Here is a 19366-nt window from a genome sequence, read left to right as displayed (position 1 = left end):
GCTATGGGAATGTTTTCGCCCATGGTCCTGGCATCCCTGGGGCCAGGTAATGCAAGAAGACGGATGCCTAGATGGAGAGACACACAGACAGAAGGTTAGGAGTTTCAGGGACTCACCTGAGGTCACAGCATGCAGAAGGCCAGCTGAGGCTGCATCCCAGGCCATCTGGCCCCACCACTCTGAGACTCTGAAGCTGACGCTTCCCTCAGGCTGGATTTGGGCCGGATTCCAGCAGCGCGAACCTCTCCCTCGTCGGATCACGAAGAGATGCCTGTGCGTTGTTCTCTTTGTGGCCGATAGATCAGAACATACGCGTCTTGAAGATGCACAGCCCCCACCCCTGCGAGCTCTGACTGAGCCTCAGATGTGGACCGGGTACATCACCCGCATGGCACCTATAGGGGTCCCGGTGGCCTGGGGGCCATGCGTGGCCGAGAGGCACTGTTTGAAGTGTAGTCCACAATTCTAATCCTTGTTCTGCACCGGGAGGCTTCGATTCCAGCCCAGAAAACCGTCGCCTGCTGCCGCCTCTCCACCGTCTTTATTAAATCATGGTTGAGGTGGTTTCATTCTGCAGGCAAAATGTGTGTGGAACAAGCCTGCTGTGGACTCAACCAGAGTGAGAAAGGCCAAGTGGTCTCCAGTGGCTGTAGACTGAGCCCGCAGGGACCCTCACCGCGCTCTGTCTTGTCCAGTTTGCAAAACCGGAGGCAGGCCCAGGGTGGTGCTGAGTTATTTTTCATGCCATTCATCTCCTTTCCCGTGCCTGCTTCCCAGGTCAACCCCTCTCCCTTGTCCCCAGACGGCTGACACCCACTGCCCTTGGTCTGTTTGGAATCCCTGGCCTGGGAAGACCTGCTGCCCCAACATGACCCAGGTCCCTCCTCTGCGCTGTCCAGTCACAGTTCCATCCATGCGCAGGGACCCCAGACGAGGATGGGTGGCAGGATCAGTGGCTTCCAGGATGTGGGTTTCTGGGAATGGGTAGGGGCAGATTGGAACTGGATGGGGAAATGGCCTCCTCTGTCTGAGATGCAGTTGCTGGATTTTTACCAGGGAGATGAGGAGACCTTCCAGGCTCAGAGCGCAATCAGTGCTGGCATTTAGCAATTGTGTAAATATATGTGAGTGTGCGTCTGTGTGTGAATACGCTTAGCCCTCAAATGAAGGGTGGCAGGTATTTTCTGGGCCTGTGCCACGTCCCTCAGCCCACCTGTGGTTTCGACTGCAGCCAGGTGGGCCATGCCCAATCACCTGTAGGCTGCCCAGCCCTGGCATCTGCAGCACCCCTGGCTCTGTGCCTCAGAAACTCACTCAGCCCAGATACCAGGCAGACCAGAAGAGGGGGCTGAGAGTTCCGCCTTGGAGCAGCTCTTGCACTCAGGGGACAGGCGGTTGGGGGCCAGTGCCCCGGCCTCCCTTCCTTCCACGGGAGAGCTGGGACATGCTCCGCAGGGTTTCCTGGACGGCCCAAGCCCTGAGGCCCCTCTCCCACATGGGGAGCGGCTCAACAACACGCCTGCCAGCAGCTTTCATCTTCCCTGCTCCTCACTCTGGCCTGGCACCTGGGGCCCCCAAAATAGACCACTGCACCCACAGCCTTGTCTTCAAGACTGGCTTCAAGGGAACCCAGACTGAGACAGGGGGAGCTGGTGTTAGAGTGCTGTGGAAATAAAGGAAGATGTGAGGACAAGTAGAGGTGACTTTCTCAGACCCGCTGTGGCAAGGGAGTTGACCACATGGGCAGGCAAGTGGTGGGGAAGCCTCCGAGCGGGAAGGACGGCTCCGGGTGAGCCCCCATGGAGGCTGTCGGCCTCGGAGGACTGGAGGTGGCTCCTGGAAGGGAGGCATCCCATGTGACTGGTTAGGGGTGTATTTGGCTTCCTCTGAATGATCCTAACTGGAAAGCGGGGGCACGAATTAGGACGGCTGTCAGTTTCGAGTCAAGTCCTGGCCATGTGGGACCCAGTTATTGTTTAGCCTCCTGGTTGTCGAGGAAGAGCTGTTGCCTCCCTGCGAGTCTGCCAGATAGCTGGCTTCCCGGCTGGGTGCCGAGGCCGGACCGGACTCCTGGGCCGGCAGCTGCAGGTGTGGGCTGAGCTCTGCCTTTCTCTGGGCCTGGCCATTGTCTGTGTGTTCAGTCTCTCAATGAGATGGTTCGGGGTGAACTTGGCCTGAGCAGAAGGCGTGGGGCGCAGCGCTGGCCGAGTGAAAGCCCGCCCTGGGCTGCTGCACTGGGGTGGGCCTTGCTGTTGGTGGCTCTCCCTCCCAGACGAGGAGTGGCTGGCAGAATGCAGAGGGGAGGGGCTTGGCGCCTCGGCCCCTCGGCCCCCACCTGTCAACCTGACAGGTTGACCACTGCATTCGCTTCCCTGGCTTCTGTAACAAGTGACCACAAACTGAATGCAACACAAATTTATTAGCTTCCAGTTCCGGAGGTCACGGTGCCCACCAGGTCTTGCTGGGCTAAAATCAAGGTGTGAGAAGGGCCGGTTCCTTCTGGGGACTCCAGAGGAGAATCCTTTCCTTGCCTTTTCTGGCTTCTCAAGGCTCCCACATTCCTTGGCTTGTGGCCCCTTCCTCTGCCTTCAAAGCCAGCAGTGTGTCATCTCCCTGACCTTCTTCCACGGTCACACCTCCGTCTGGTCACAGTCGCATCGCGTTCTGATTTTAAGTCCTCTGTGGTTATGTTGGACTCAGCTAGACAATCCAGATCGTATCCCATCAAAGCCCTTAACTTAGTCACACCTGCAGCCCCTTTGGCCATGTCAGGAAGTGTATGCACAGGTTCCGGGGATTAGAATGGGGACATCTTGGGGGCATTGTTCTGCCAACTGCAGCACTAGCCACAGAACCTCCTGCCTGCCACCTGTGCCTGCCCTGGGCTCTGGGCCTTCAGTCCCCAGGCTGATTCATTCTTGCAGGCCAGCACTTGCTGAGTGTCAGCTGCTCCTCTCCGCCGGCCCCCCAGGATCCACCGCCTGGGTCCTGCCCAGGTCCTGTGTGGCTGACTCTGTGCCTGTCAGAGCTCCACATCCAGCTCGCTCACCTCCATCTACCAATTCCTCAAGCTTCAAAGCGATGCCAGCTCAGCCACCTGGTGGTCACTGTTGCTCACCTGGCCATCCCTAATGCCCACTGGGAGCCCCTCAAAGGGCAGACCTGAGGCTTCTGGGCCGTGGCCCCCTGTCCTGGGCACTAGTCTCTGTAGCTGCTTTGGGAGGATGGGGATGGGGAGTGTGTCACCCTGCCCAGTTCCTGGGAGCTCCACAGTCAGGCCCTGTGACCATCCATCCTGACCTGTCCATCCAGCCACCCCTTAAACATCCTGTACTGTGGTGGCTTTAAGGGAGATTTAAGGGGACAGCAGCAATATTCAGCTCCATGTCCCAGGACCCAGAGGGAAGTTGAAGTGAGCTTCCCTTAGGACCGTACAGTGGCTGCTGTACTTGCAGGAGAGAGGATTTCGTGCCTGCTGCTGAGGGTTGCTGAGCTTACAGGGGGGTGCCTTGTCCCTGAGACCCCAGAGGGTAAGGCCATGCCAGGTTAAGGCAGCTGTGGTTGGGTCATCTTTCAGGTGGGGAGGTGGTGGCCTCATTGCCATAGGTGTGCATGTGCATGAGAACCCCGGGCCCCTCCCTGCGTGGGGCTACGGTAGACAGGAGCCCACACTGGGGGTTGATCAGTTGGCCTTTGCCCTCTGGCCCCTCACCCCTCCGTAATCTGACTCCTGTGGGTCCCCAGGCAGAAGAAGACAACAGACCGACCCTGATGCCCTGTGGCGCTTGTGCTGGTGGGCGCGGGGCCCGCTGGGAGGGTCAGCTCTGCGTCCTCACACCCCTGTTGTGCTCACCTTTGTGCCTCACACATCCACCCTTGAACACTGTTCTTTTCTCTTTCCCAACAGTGTCGCAGCCCCAGGCTGCTCCCAGCCCGCTGGAGAAGTCGCCCAGCACGGCGATCCTGTGCAACACATGTGGAAATGTGTGCAAGGGCGAGGTGCTGCGGGTGCAGGACAAGTACTTCCACATCAAGTGCTTCGTCTGCAAAGGTGAGTGTCCCCCGATCCTCTGCAGTATGGCCCCTGAAACAGGCCTCCCAGTGGCGATCCCAGGCCCTCATAGCATCCTGGGAAGCTCTGCTTAGGCCTGGGATATTGGAGAACACTCCAGGTACAGAATCTTCATAGGACAGTGTGATCTTTTCAACACAGCCTTGTCTCTTGTGGGTGTGATGGAGAAATCGCCAGAGTGGGGAGGGTCAGGGGATGAGGGTCCAGGTCCCCAGGGGTGTCCTCCTGTGTCTACACCCAGCCTCAGAGAATTCTGGTCCTGGGGCCAAAGGAAGGTGGTCACCTGAGCACTGCAGCCACACAGGTAAATAAATGGTCGTGGTCAGCTGCGTGAACTCAGCAGTGGGGGACACGCGGGACCTTTGCTGGACCACAGGCATGCGGGCACCCCCACCCGAAGTAGCACTGAGAACATTACCATTATTCCAGACTAAAATCACTTCAATTTCTCTATGATTATAAAACAATAATGTAAATAATCTACTAAATTCCAATAATCCTGAAAAGATGAGAAAAAAGCAAAACAAAAAAAAATCACGTGAGGCCCCGCCCACCGAGATGGCCTGTGCCGAGTCTCCCTCTAGCCTGTTCCTCCTTCCTACACAAAGATAGCGCATGTGCCCTCGCTAATTTTCTAAAATTAGATTAAAAATAGCACTGAGGAAGGGATGTGCAAATCAAACCAATCTGATGGATGTCGACGCGAGGAGTTTGCAGTTTTAAAGGAATTACATTAAGGACACTGCAAATCCCTGCTGCGGTGTGCGGCCCGTGCCTGCCTGCCTTCTGCAGGTTCCGTATGATGAACCCCAGGGCCATTTGGAGATTCACACTCGCTTAACCATAACGACCCTTGATGAACCCTAGTGTGCTGACGGTGTGCTTTTTTCTGGGCAAACAAAACTAGGAAATGTGCCACAAGCAGATAATTGGGCATCATGATTTTCATCAGGCGTCGCATGGCCCCCATGTGATTGTGGGCTGCATTCATCCGCTCCACAAAGGCTTCAGGAGGCCCTGCTGTGCGCCAGCCTCTTGAATGTTCTAAAGACCAAGAAAGCACAAGCTTTAGCATGGCTGCGTTCACTGTCTGGTGAGGGAGATAATGTTAGGTAAGGTGTGCAATACGATTTGAAAAGGTGACTTTTTATAGTAAAAACCAAGCACATGTGTGTGGCGGGGGATGCCCACAGGGAAGGATTTCGAAGACTCCAGAAAGGACTTCACAGGGGAGGTGGCGTGCTGTCTAGAACCTCAAGAGAGTAGAAATCTGCCTGTCAGAAGAAAGGCCGCTCCAGATGGAAGGGAATCATCCTGTCACTAGCCGTCCGGGGGGACATATGACTGCGCTTCAGAAAGGGGGACACTGAGGTCTGGAAGCGCCAGGAGCTTGCCCAGGGTTTGCATTCCAGGCATGTCTGCAGCCCCTGGGCCAGGGTCTTCCCTCCTGGGTTTCTGTGGAGGCGCCTTGAGGGTCTCCCGGGTATGAGGGAGCAGCAGGAGGGGAGCAGGTGCTGTCTCAGCCCTGCCCATCGGAGTGCAGACATTGTCCACTAGTCCGCTTCGTGTTTGCAGGCGCAGTGTAAAGACTGTGTGTAGAGTCCTGTTGCTTGAAAAGGAAGCTTGAAAACAATGGCCTAGACTCTTCTTTGCTAAAAGGGGACCATCTGAGAACTGACCCTGGTGCCGCTGGTCCTGGAGGAGGCCTAAGTCCACAGCACGGCACCTGGGGCCCTGCAGGGGGTTGGTGACTTACGGAAGATGCTGAGCCCAGCCAGCTCTCCACTGGCCCTGGGACCCCGAGGGGGTGCACCATTTCTGGCAGGAGTGGGAATGCCCTGGATCCCTTGGGCTGAGGCAGACCCCAGCCCCGCCCCTCAGAGATACTGGGACTCTGTCCAAGGATATGGGTGACTATCAGAGACATCACTGGGGGTACTCAATGCCCCAAGAATCACCTGGATGGGGGATTGCCTGCACATCTACAGCCTGGCTTGGCCCTCAGTGAATTCCGCCCACAGCACCCTGATGCCCTGGGTGCCCCAATACCACTGCCCTGCCTGACAAAGGCAGCAGGAAGCCCAGTTCTCGTGTGCGGACCCAGGCCTGAGGTCTGCTTTGGAAGAATGATTAAGTTCTGGGAGCTGCTTTGGAAGAATGATTAAGCGAACAGCACCCTGTCCAGCACACGCAGGGAAGGATTTGTTTTCTGGGAGTGAGAGCACGAGCTGTGGGTGTGAGTGTGGCCGGCCCCCATCCTCCCACATTTCCATAAACAAGCAGGTGGTCCACCTGCCTTCCCAAGCCTCCGGATCCCCGCCCAGGCTGCAGAGCGAAGGGGGTGTGTCAGCGCCAGGGGCACTTGCCTGGGAGAAGGGGTGGCCTCCACCCTGGCCTTTCTCTCCCTGCAGCTGGTGGATTTCATGCTTTTCATTAGGGCTTTCCAGGGCATCGTGGGATTTGTCTGGTCTAATTTTTTCAACTCTCCATAAAGATACATTTGCCACATTTCTGGAAAGCAAAATCCATTAGATGCCTCTTTTTAAAAGCCTAGTTTAAAAGACAAAGGGGAAGCTTGCACTTTATTTGAAAGGATTTCCGTTAAGCACAGACCTTGGGCATGCAGCAAAGTACATCAGACCTCAGAGTCCAGTTCATCACCTCCTGTGGCCCAGGGGACTCATGGGTGGTGGCAACTGCCTGGGTCCCCCTCCTGTGTCACCTGCGCAGAGGCCACTTCAGCCTCCTCCAGTGGGTGTGGAATAACCATAACCCCTTCCTCGCCAGCTACAGGCGGTGGGATGAGACAGTGTCAATGGCAGTCTGACCCAGGGCCAGGGACTCACACTCCATCACCCAAGACAGTTAGTGACCATGGGCTCCAGCAGTGTCAGGGGTCTGAGGGCAGGTCGGTGCCAAGATCCACCACGTATCCACCCCCAGCCAGGTAGAGCCTCACTGTGTGCCAGGCACCTGTGCCAGGCCTGTTGGCCCTGCAGATGCGGCAGCCAGGGCAGTGACCACCCCTTCTCCTGGGAAAGCTCTGCCTTCGGTGGGTGGCCTCTGCGCTAGAGAATGGCACAGAGTAACTAAGATTTCCTGCAGGCTTTCAAATGAGCTGCATTTGTTTAAGCATGAGAACCGTACAGTCTTGAATGAATCTTCTCTCCAGGCTCTCATGAGAATGCAGCTTATGAATCATTGAGGGTGCTTTGGGATGAATAAAAAGAAGACCCAACTCATAAATATCCAACATGGATATTTATCATCTTAACACGAGGTCTGAAGGTAGCCCCATACCCCTACCCCAGGGTTGGCTAATTAAACAACTGACCAGGGTTTAATTAGAGAGAGACGCCCAAACGTTCTCTCTCCCACACAGCACCCTGTGCCTGTCATCAGTGTCTCTCCTCATGGTCTCAGATGGCTGCTGTTGCTCCAGCATCACATTCTCACCACATGGCATTCAGCCTGGAGGTGTGCACAGGCAAAGGCTCTCTCCTCGCATAATCCTCCCTCTCATTAGGGAGGAGAGCCCTTTCCTGAAGTCCCCATAGACTCCCCATATGACTCATTGGCCAGAACTCGGTCACACATTCACCCCCACTGGCAAACAGGAACGGGGAGATCGTGGCTGACTTAGCCCAATCATGGCCGTCCTCGGGCAGGCACATTACCAGGTAAGCCAAAGCAGCGTCTGTTCACAGGGAAGACAATTGTATCACAATCTAATTCTGATTCAAGAGGTCCCACTATGTTGGGTTCCCACTCCCCAGGCACTTGTGCCTCAGTTTACCTGGGAAATCTGTGAAATCGTATGATTATCCTCTTGTCCATGGCTGCCCCAGGCTTGGGCATTCAAATTCCATCTCTGCCACCCACAGCCCATGTGGCTCTTAGGCAGGTGCCTCAACCCAGTTTTTCTAAGTAAAGGCATTCAACAACTATTTATTGAGCATTTACTGTGTGCCAGGCACTGTTCAGGGTGTATGGAAGATAGCCGTTAACAAAACAGACATCCTGTCCTCATGGGGACCAGTTCTAATGCAAGGAGACAGACAATAAACACAATAAAGAATAAATAAGCGAATTTCATCATGTGCTAGAAAGTGAGTCCTGCTAGGGAAGGAAAGATGCAAACTGGTGGTCAGGGTGGGCCTCACGGAGGAGGTGACCTCTGGGCAAAGCGCGTTGGAAGGAGGTGAGGGAGTTAGTGAGGGAAGAGTGTTCCCACCAGAGGGAACAGCCAGTGCAGGGATCCGGAAGCAGGCAGGTTTGGGAACAGCAGGAGGTCCATGTGGCTGGAGCAGAATGACCAAGGGGATAAGGGAGGTAGAGCCTCTGCATCCCTGCAAGGACTGTGGCTTTGACACCAGCGAGGACGCGCAGAGGATGGTCCTTCTCCATCCTTGTAGTTTCCCATGGATCTCTGGGTGCTTGCTGGTGCATGGAGGCCAGGTTGGGAGTCGGGAGGAGGGTAGAAGCAGGTGCAGGCACCTAGACTGGAGCCGATGGCGGCTGGGATGAGGGATGTGAAGATATCTCATTCTGGATGTCTTTGAGATCCAGCTGGCTCTGTCTTTACCCTACAAATGGGAATACATGTAGAACATAAATACGTCAAATGCATAGCACAGAGTGCCTGTAAAAACGAATCTGGTTTACTTGGCCTTCAAAGGATGGCTGAGCTCTGAGCTCTGGGAATATGTTTTAACCATGATCGGTTGTCTCCTACTTGCAATGATGAAAAGATGAGGCCACACCCACGTGTGCCCTCAGGAAAGCAGGCATTTTCTGGTCCAGTTGGAAGTGGAACTGAGCCAGTCCATGATTTTAGCAAGAGCCAAGAAAACAGGCAGGGAGGGAAGGACGTGTGTCCGGAGGAGAGTCCGTGAGCTGTGCACGTAAGGCAGGTGGAGTTGTCCCTGAGGACGCATCCATCTGGGACTATAAATAGCCGCCTGTTCTAGGCGGTCTGGGAGGAATGAAGGATTGGTGCAAGATGCCTGCACACGTGCCTCCTGGGCATTCCAGGCGTTTATGAGAAACAGCTATGGGCCTCCAGCATCAAAGGGAAGCTCCAGACAGGTGGGCCTTGGACCCGGCCCAGGGTACTCCTTGTTCCGCACAGCCTGAGCTGCACAGGGTGCCAGGAGAGTCAAGATCACATGGCAGAGTTGTGAAAGTCCCAGCAGGAGGACTCTCAGATGACGTCCACCCATCGCCCTGTTATTCACAGAAGGGGACCCTGAGCTGGGCTGGGCCAAGACTTGGAGCCGCGATGACTGGCCAGCCCTGGAGCCCTCGCCCAGGTTAAGGCTCACTCAGGCCCCTGGGGTTCTCTGTTTTCTTGTGTTTTGATGTGAATTGGCATCTCCTTCTTCCACTCTCCAATATAGAAAAATAGAGAGCAGTGGGTGGACAGCACCTTGGGTGGTCCGTGTTCGGATCTGGGTGTATATTCCTCCCAGCTTTCCCCTTGTCTGGGTCTCTTTAAAATTTGAAAGCATGCCGGCCGTATGCCTGATTCGTTCACTTCAAATTAGTGTGTGGGCACTTTCTCACCATACAAATTCCTCACATTCATGTCAATATCCTCCCAAATTCCTTCCAAAGCATGGCTTGTTAAACCTCATCTCATTGATTTCTTTTTCTTTTCTTTTCTTTTCTTTTTTTTTTTTGAGACGGAGTGTCATTCTTGTTGCCCAGGCTGGAGTGCAGTGGCGTAATCTCGGCTCACTACAACCTCCGCCTCCCGGGTTCAATCGATTCTCCTGCCTCAGCCTCCCAAGTATCTGGGATTACAGGCATGAACCACCACTCCCGGCTAATTTTGTATTTTTAGTAGAAACGAGGTTTCTCCATGTTAGTCAGGCTGGTCTCGAACTCCTGACCTCAGGTGATCCGCCTGCCACAGCCTCCCAAAGTGCTGGGATTACAGACGTGAGCCACCGCGCCTGACCTTCATCTCATTGCTTTCTTACAGCCACCATGCAAGATTGGTATTGCTACCTCTATTCTACACATGAGGACTCTGAGGTTCAGAGAGGATAAGTAACTTGGTCAAGGTCACACAGCTGGGAAGTGGGAGGAGCAAGGACTCAAGCCCAGGCTGCCTGACTCTAAAGCCCAGGGATCTATGTATGACATTTTACTGTATCTATAATGCAGGGAACATTGTTGCAACTGAATTTCTGTGACAATCGTGGTCATTTCCTTGGGACAATCCCAGGAGAGGCACTGCTGGGTCAAAGGGTGGGAAGTTTTCACATTCCTTAGAGTCAGTGCCAACTGGCATTCCAGAAAGTGGTGCTGATTCACCCTTTCCCCCTGGCCGCCACCCTCTCCTGCCTGTTTCTTGTAAATGACCACAGCGTGTGCCCGAAGGATGGTGCTGCCGTCACCCCCGCCTCCCCTGCCTCCCACCAGTGTCTGTGCTAATTTGATAAATGACAAAATGCAATATAAGAACAATGTGTTGTGTCCTTAAGGACTTCTAAAATGACCAGGGAACTTGAACGTTTTATTTTTAGCAGGTCTGGGGTTTTTGTTTCTGTTGTTGTTGTTGTTTTGTTTTTTGTTTTGAGATGGAGTCTCGCTCTGTCACCCAGGCTGGAGTGCAGTGGCGCAATCTCGGCTCACTGCAAGCTTTGCCTCCCGGCTTCACGCCATTCTCCTGCCTCAGCCTCCCAAGTATCTGGGACTACCTGTCACTGTGCCCGGCTAATTTTTTGTATTTTTAGTAGTAGAGATGGGGTTTCACCGTGTTAGCCAGGATGGTCTCGATCTCCTGACCTCATGATCCACCTGCCTCGGCCTCCCAAAGTGCTGGGATTGCAGGTGTGAGCCACCGCACCCGGCCAGAGGTCTGGGTTTTAACCACCTTGTGGTGACCTTGGCATACTCAGGACAGCTAGAATCTGACCAGCAACCTCCCAGGTAACGGCTGGGGCTGGACGTACTCACTTGCCTGGTGCTCCCAGGAGTGGACTCACGGTGCTGGAGGGGGCACCTGAACCACTGCCGCATGTTCCTCCTTTAAGGAACACCCCACACCATCATGTCTTTATGAAGAGTAGAGAAATAGACAAATGCCAGAGCCGTGAGTGCTGTGAGCCCGATCACCATCCAGCTACTGTCTTGGTGCGGGTGGCGCTGACATCAGAATACTACGATGCTCCAAAGTGAGGCCCCCAAGTCTCTGGTTCTCCCCAGTTGGGATGTATTTGCTTGGTCGACACTATGGTGCAAGATCAGACAAAGCATTTTCATACTCAGCCCGGGTTTCCTTCTGGATTTTCATGAGCCAGAGCGTGGAGTGCAGAGCTAGGGCACCCTGGCCCGGGGCTGAGGCCCACCTGTCTGCAGCTTCCCTTTGATGCTGGGAGTCCTTGGCTGTTTCTCATAAATGCCCCGGAACACCCAGGAGGAGCGAGTGCAGGCATCTCACACCATGTCCTCATCCCTCCCAGACCGTCTAGACTGGGTTTCATTCTGGGTTTTCATTCTCACATTGAGACAGAATTCAGAATCAGCATCTCTGGCTCGGGCCTCTTAGGACCAGCCATTACAGCAGCAGCCAGGGCGTCGACGCTGAGCCAGGCAGGACTCAGGTCTCAGGTCGCACTGGCTCACGGGATGCTCATCTGTGCTGCCGTGTACCCCTCTGAAGTAGGTTCTGTGTGCTAGATGAGGACAAGGAGGCCCAGAGAGGTTAAGGAACTTGCCCAGGGACACAGCGCACTATCCCGGCAGCTCCTGCATCTGGAATCTCAGCTGTTCGGTTGACATCTCACCATATCAGAAGAGCAAACATCTCTTTGTAGAAATGGAGAAAACTAAATGCCGGAATATAGGCTTTCCAGCCGCTCTGGTGCTTCCAGCCAGTTTGTTTCCAGAGCGCTGTCAGGGGTTTTGTAGGCAGATGTTGAGGGTCTTGTTTTGGACTTGATATCCCACTGGATGCCCTCGAAGGAATGATGTAACCGTTCACTTTAAAGGTGTGCGTATTCACAATATGCAGAAACGACATCCTTTGCAAGCAGTTAACATTGTAATGACAAGTTTTAGGTGTCAGCTTTAAAATATATGAGGGCTACATGGTTTCTCAAAGCCCTTCCTTGGTGGCTGTGAGCTGCACTGACCCAGCAGGCAGGACCCAGGACTGACCAGGCCAGAGGGGCTGGGGCTGCAGGGGGTTCCTCTGTGATGCTAGCAGGGAGGGGCTGGGCCAGCCAGGCCAGGGGAGGCTGTGGGCTGCTCCCTCTGAAACCACGCATGGCCTCCACGTGGCCCTGGCACTGGAGGGGAAGCTTATGGGAGGAATGCACTCGTGCTCAGGACAAGGACTCAGGGCCTCTGAGCTGGTGATGACCAGCAGGTCGTCCTGAGGGCGAGTGTTCCCTTCCCCACCTGGCAGAGATCCCTCGGCCCTCCATAGAACTCCAGGGCTTCAGCTTCCTGGGGCGGGTGCGTGTTGGGAAAAGAGACAAAGTTCTTTCCTTTCAGGAACCCGCAGGCTCTCCTGCAGGGCTGGCCTTGTTCACACTGTGGCGAGACAGGCACCGAGGACCATGAGGGCATGGAGACCCAGAGGAGTGCGGGACGGGGCTGGGAAGTCTCGAGCGGGGCCGGAGGCACCAACCACAAGGACCTAGTCTGTCCTCCTGGGAACCTTCGGCCCCCAGCACAGAGTGTAGCACACAGTAGGTGATCAGGCTTTAGCCCCTTCCTGATCTATATGCCCAGTGCTGGAAACAGCCCACTGGAGGACAGGAGGGGCTCAGGGACCATTCCTGGCAGGGTCACAGAGGCGGGGGGCACCCTAGCCAGGGTGGGAGGCTGGGCAGCCCCTCAGGAGAGCCTGGCTCTTGTCCCGGTCAGCGCCCTTTTCCCAAGCTTCTGTAAGGAAAGTCCACTCACCACCAGGCCAGGGGCCAGAGCTGGAGTCTGTCCCGGGAGCCTGGCCCACCAAGAGTTGAGTGAGCCACCCCAAGTGTGTGCTGAGGCCTCGGTGCCTGTGTCAGGTGGTGGTGTGTGTGTGGAGGGGGGTCCACCTGGGGCCTGAGGGACGTGGAGATGGTCCCCTCTGCCGCTAACACCGCCTCGCCCGTCCTCCCCCAGCATGCGGCTGCGACCTGGCCGAGGGCGGCTTCTTCGTGCGGCAGGGCGAGTACATCTGCACGCTGGACTACCAGAGGCTCTACGGCACCCGCTGCTTCAGCTGTGACCAGTTCATCGAGGGTGAGGTGGTGTCGGCGCTGGGCAAGACCTACCACCCCGACTGCTTTGTGTGCGCCGTCTGCCGGTGAGTGAGCGGGCACCTGGCCTCCGCCGCCCCGGCCTTCCAGGCCTTTCTCCTTCCCTCCCTCCCTTGCTTTCTTCCTCCTGCTCCCTCCCGTGATCTGCCCTCTGCATCCTGCAGCGAGGCTGTCCCAGGGCCCACAGTCTGCACCCTTCTGTTGCGGTGTGTCCAGAGGCCTCCCTGTAAGGGCAGGGGTGGGCTGCCCCGCTTTGGGTCTGGTGCATGCCACAGAGCAAGCAAGCAGTGAGCGCTGGCTGCGGAGACTGGGTCCTCGCCCAGGCGGCAAGATGGCACCAGCCCTCCTCTGCCTGCACCTCCTGGGGCTGAGCAGGGAGGCCCGAAGGCAGCCTTCCCACGTGGTCCCTACCTCCCCCTTCCGTCCACAGCCCCTGACTTGTTCCTCCCAGAGGAAATGTTCTGTTTCTAGAAAACAAAGAATAAAAACATGAAAAACAGTTTATTTTCTGTTCTGTACTCCCTGTCTCACCACACCCAGTTTGCAGGGGACGTTTTCAATGTTGTTTCCAAAGCAGTTCCCTGTGGTTACAGCATGCGCCAGAGACAGAAATGGAACCGTTGTCAGAGGATGCTAAGGACAGGGGGTGACGATGACAAGGAGTATTTCTAGGGAGAGTCGCTCTGTGTCATCGTAGCGTGACCTGGGTCAGACCTCTCCCAGGGATTATCTGAATGTTTGATTTTTGTGTATGTAGCTTAGAGATAAGGGTTGACATCTCACAGTTGGTTTGAAAGATCGCCTCTGGTTAATCTATTATTTAAAAAAATAATAACAGACAGCCCTGGTCATGTTGGAGTCACTGGGACTGGACTTGTCCAGCCACCATCAACAACAAGGAAACTGGACACAATATATGAAACAACCATTTCCAGACTCTGGGGCTCAGAACTAAGAGAAGGGAACAAGTTAAGTGAGGTGAGGCCTGTGATTGCCCCAGCTTCCTTCCTGGAGGCGGTTTCTGGAAGGCTAGCATGGGGTTGGGGGAGAGACCCAAGGGGAGTGCGGCATTGTCCTGAGGCAGGAGACAGTGACTAGAAAGGCAGGCACAGCTGGAACTTGTTGGGCACGATGCCAGAGGGGTGGGAGCACAGCGGACAAGAGCACCGATCTGCACAGGTGCCTTGGAGTCTTTGACCAAGCACTAAGCCCTGTAGTCATAGAGAAATTTCACACAGTGGGGCAGAGCATGACCAGGTGGCTGCCAGCGAAACAATTGCTGGATTTGGGAAACATCTGAGTCCTGTCCAGGGCGGAGATTCCTTGTTGAACCCCAGGGCATGCAGTGTGGACACCAAAAGGGTCATGTCTTATCCAGAAGACAAAACAGCCCTAAAGTGAAGGCTACAGTGAACCTGCTCTGCCGAAGCAGAAAACGAGCCTCAGAAAGATCACGCTGGCTGGGCGCGGAGGCTCACACCTGTAATCCAGCACCTTGGGAGGCCAACATAGGAGGATTGCTTGAGATCAGGAATTGGAGACCAGCTTGGGAAACATAAAGAGGCCCCATCTCTATTTTTTTGATTAATTATTTTTTTAAGAGATCATGCTGATCTGCAAATAAACTGTCCGCCAGGGCAAAGCCCAACACTTTTCACAAGAAGATTTTTAAAAATCCAGCATTCAACAACGTAAAATTTATAAGTGTTCAGTGTCCAATCAAAACTTGCTGGTGATGGCTAGGCACAGCAGCTCATGACTATAATCCCTCCACTTTGGGAGGCTGAGGTGTGAGGATCTCTTGAGGCTGGGAGTTCAAGATCAGCCTGCGTGACATAGCAAGACCCTGTCTCTACAGAAAATTTAAAAATTAGCCTGGCATGGTGGTGCATGCCTGTAGTCCCAGCTACATGAGAGGCTAGGGTGGGAGGATGGCTTGGGCCCAGGATTTTGAGGCTGCAGTGAGCTATGATTGCACCACTGCTCTCCAGCCTGGGTAATAAGCAAGACCTTGTCTCTCAAAAAAAAAAAAAAGAAAGAAAAATTACTAGTTGTATTAGGTTGTTGCAAAAGTAATTGTGGGTTTTGTCATTAAAATTAATTGTAACAAACAGCAACCTAATAAAAGGAAACTAGGAAATGTGACCCAGACCCAGAAGAAAAGTCAGTAACAATAGGCCCAGAAATGACAGGAATGGTAAATGAGCACAGAATGACTTTAAAATAGCTACTGTAAATATGATTAAGTATTTTCAGGAAACATGACCATAAATAGGAGAGTTATGGAAGATATAAAAAGAAACCACTGGTACTTGTAGAAATGAACAATACAATGGCTGAAGTGAAAATCTCCTGAAAGGAATTAGCAGTAGATTGGGTATTTCGGAAGAAAATATCAGTAAACTTGAAGACACAGCATTAGAAAGAATTCAAACTTAAGCAGAGAGACAAAAAGACTGAAAAACATGAAAAGCCCCTCAGGGACCTGTGCTTGTAGATCTACGTCTCTATCTAGGTGGGTAAGGGAGACCAAAAAGTACTTAAGGAAGGAATTGCTGAACATCTTGCAAATTTGGTGAAAACTGTAAACACGTGGATCCAAGAATTTCAATGAACATCAAGCAGAATAAACACATCAGAATCTACCAAATCTATCCTAATCAAATTGCTGAACACCAGTGCTAAAAAGAAATCTTAAAAGCAGCCTGAGGAAAAAAAATATTATTTACAGAGGAACAAAGGTATGACTCCAGACTTCTCATCAGAAACTATGTAGGCTAGAAGACAATAGAATAACATTTCTTAAATGCTGAGAGAAAAATATCTATCAAATAATTCTAGACTAAGCACAAAAGACTTCCAAAACTGAAGGCAAGACTGCTAAAGGGCATGGGATTTCTTTTGTGGGTGATGAGATTGTTCTAAAATCGATTATGGTGATAGTCGCACAACTCAGAATATGCTAAAAGCTGCTGGATTGTACATTATATTGTATGCAAATAAAATGTCAAAACTGTTACTGAGAAACGAAGGCACTATAAAGACTTTTTTAGACCCACAAAGCTAAGAGAATTTGTTGCCAGCCAACCTGCACCAAAATAAACTAACAGGAAGTTTTGTGGGCTGAAGGAAATGCAAAATGAGAACCTGTAAAAGCAAGCCATCAGCTGGCAGAGAGTGCCGTGTTAGATATGAGTTCAAGGGTGAGCCCTCACACCTGTGTCCGATGCAGCACTGCTCTACAAAATATGGATTATTTACAAAATATTGATTATTCACAACTCAATAATAAGACCAAAAATCTTGTTAAAAATGGGCAAAAGAGGCTGGGTGCAGTGGCTCACACCTGTAATCCCAGCACTTTGGGAGGCTGAGCCGGGTGAATCACTTGAGGTCAGGAGTTCGAGACTAGCCTGGCCAACATGGTGAAACCCTGTCTCTACTAAAAATACAAAAATTAGCCAGGCATGATGGTGGGTGCCTGTAATCCCAGGTACTTGGAAGGCTGAGGCAGGAGAATCACTTGAACCCAGGAGGTAGAGGTTGCAGTGAGCCAAGATCACACCACTGCACTCCAGCCTGGGTGACAGAGGGAGACTCTGTCTCAAAAAAACTTTTAAAAAAATGGGCAAAAGAGTTTAACAGAGACAACTATAAACCAAAAAGAGATGGAGGCAGGGCTCAATCAATAGAGATTTATTTAGCCAAGGTTGAGGATGTGTCCAGGGTGAAATGCAAGCCACAGGAGCACTTGCGAGCTGTTCTTTTTCCAAAGGGGGTTTGGGACACTTCGGTATTTAAAGGGGAAAGAGCAAGAAGGAGAGAAAAAAAGGGGGAGGAGGACCATGAGGCAAATAGCTACAGTCTTTATAGTTAGATTTCATATGCTAATCAGAGCCTCAGTAAATCTGTGTTTTACATGTGAAAAGAGGGAGTCGAGGAAACAGTTAAGACTAACCCTCTGTAAATCTACATTTTACATTTGTCATGCCATTCTGTTTTGCATTTTACATGTGACATGGGGTTGTGAAACTACAGCTGCCTGGAAACAAAAGGAAAGCAGTTTTTGCATGACTCAGTTCCTAGCTTAACTTTCCCTTTGGCATAGTGAGTTTGGGGTCCTGAGATTCTATTGTCTTTCACACTTCACTAAAGAACATATACATATGGGCCGGGTGCAGTGGCTCACGCCTGTAATCCCAGCACTTTGGGAGGCTGAGGTGGGCAGATTGCTTGAGGTCAGGAGTTCAAGACCAGCCTGGCCAACATGGTGAAATGCCATCTCTACTAAAAATATAAAAATTAGCCGGGTGTAGTGGCAGACACCTGTAATCCCAGCTACTCAAGAGGCTGAGGCAGGAGGATCACTTGAACCCAGGAGACAGAGGTTGCAGTGAGCCAAGATTGTGCCACTGCACTCCAGCCTGGGTGACAGAGCAATACTGTGTCTCAAAAAAAAAAAAAATGTATATATGTGTGTGTGTGTATATACGTATACACACACACACACACACACAAATGACCAACACCATACGTGAAACAATGTTTATCATCATTAGTCACAGGGGTATGCAAATGAAAACTGCAAAGAAGTGCCATTACGCCTCCATTAGAATGACTAAAGCTAAAAAGATGGACCGTGGCAGGTGCTGGTGAGGATGCGAAGCCAGAGGAGTGTCCCTCCAGTGCCGAACATGCACTGTGGCCGTGGAAACCGGCTTGGCAGTTTCTGATAAAGTTAAATACACACTGAGCACGTGATCAGAAAACCCGTCTTCTGCATTCACCCAGAAGGAAAGCTTGCATCCGCGGAGAGGCTAGTTGGCAACTGTGCTTAACAGCTTTATTTGTAACAGCCTCAAACCGGAAACAGCCCAGAAGCCCCCCGCAGTTGCATGGAATGGCTATTGTGGTTTGTCCATGGGACGGACACTGCTCAGTCCTCAAAGGAACAAAGGATCGACATGGGCAGTAGCACGGGTGAATCTCAAAAACACGATGCTGACAAAACACCAAAGACTACGTGCTCTGTGATTCCACACACACACACACACACAAATCTAATCCACGGCGACAGTGATAGTCACAGTGTCTGGGGCCGTGGTGACAATGATGATCATGGTGCCTGGGGCCAGAGGTCGCGGGCAGCGTGATTGTAGACAACCACAGGGGGCTTTTTGCAGTGGAAAGAATGTTCCATATCATGACGTGGTGGTGGCAGTTACATGGGTGTGTACATTTGTCACAATGTACCTCAATAAAGTTGAGGAAATAAAATCATAGATGCCATTGAGTCAGCCCCTCTCAGGCCCAGGCAATATGCCAGAGCTTCCCGGGCAGGATGTCCTGTGGGCGAATGAATGTGTGAATACAAACCTGGAATGCAGGCGTTCTCCGTCCTACTTGATAGGTGAGAAGCGTTTCAGAGAGGCTGAGTAACTTGCTCCGGGTTACACAGCCAGATATTCGCTCCAAGCACATCCAGGGATGCGGAGGGGCTCCTACTCTGTCTCAAGATCCCCCACGACAGGGAGGGTGCAAGACACTGAGACCCAGGGGGCAGCAGACCACAGCACTCACACAGTGGCAACATGGGCACGGGAGAGCCGTGCAGGCTCCTGGGCAGCGAATGGGAGGAGAGGGCCCTGGGCCCAGCTCAGCCTGTATTTGTCCTGGATCCCCGGGAGCAGGTACTGGCCCAGTGGGAATCCAGGAACACACCTGCTGCATGGACCAAGGACACTGAATGCCAGCCCCACAGGGCGAGGCTCTGGCAGGCCTTCAGCAGAGGAAGGCACAGTGGCCTCTAGCTTCAGGGAGCTCCATCTGGCAGGCCCTGGTGGGAGGCCAGGCAGGGACTCGGCAGGAGAGAGTAGACCAAGCATGGCCCCCTAGGGGAGCTTCAATCCTTCACTTACTCACCCATTCACTCATTCAGCAATGAATCTATGGTCTCTTCCCTGAAGAAGACAGGTGAACCCAACAAAGATGTTTGAGCAGGGGGCCTTTTTTTTTTTTTTTTTTTTTTTTTTTT

General features: G+C 52.8%; 1 protein-coding gene across 1 annotated transcript in view; it reads left to right on the top strand.

The window, feature by feature from the left end:
• The window catches only part of ABLIM2 (actin binding LIM protein family, member 2), a 185481-nt gene that overhangs the window by 17448 nt on the left and 148667 nt on the right, over nt 1-19366 (top strand). The window contains exons 2-3 of the mRNA XM_012002191.1: nt 3908-4051; nt 13196-13379. Of these exons, the coding sequence (XP_011857581.1) occupies nt 3908-4051; nt 13196-13379 (328 nt within the window). The remainder of the gene's footprint in view (nt 1-3907; nt 4052-13195; nt 13380-19366) is intronic.

The sequence above is a fragment of the Mandrillus leucophaeus genome, unplaced genomic scaffold, assembly GCF_000951045.1.
Source record: "Mandrillus leucophaeus isolate KB7577 unplaced genomic scaffold, Mleu.le_1.0 Scaffold68, whole genome shotgun sequence".
Classification (NCBI taxonomy): domain Eukaryota; kingdom Metazoa; phylum Chordata; class Mammalia; order Primates; family Cercopithecidae; genus Mandrillus; species Mandrillus leucophaeus.
Note: the sequence above shows the minus strand (reverse complement) of the source record. Positions and strands in the feature narration are given on the sequence as shown.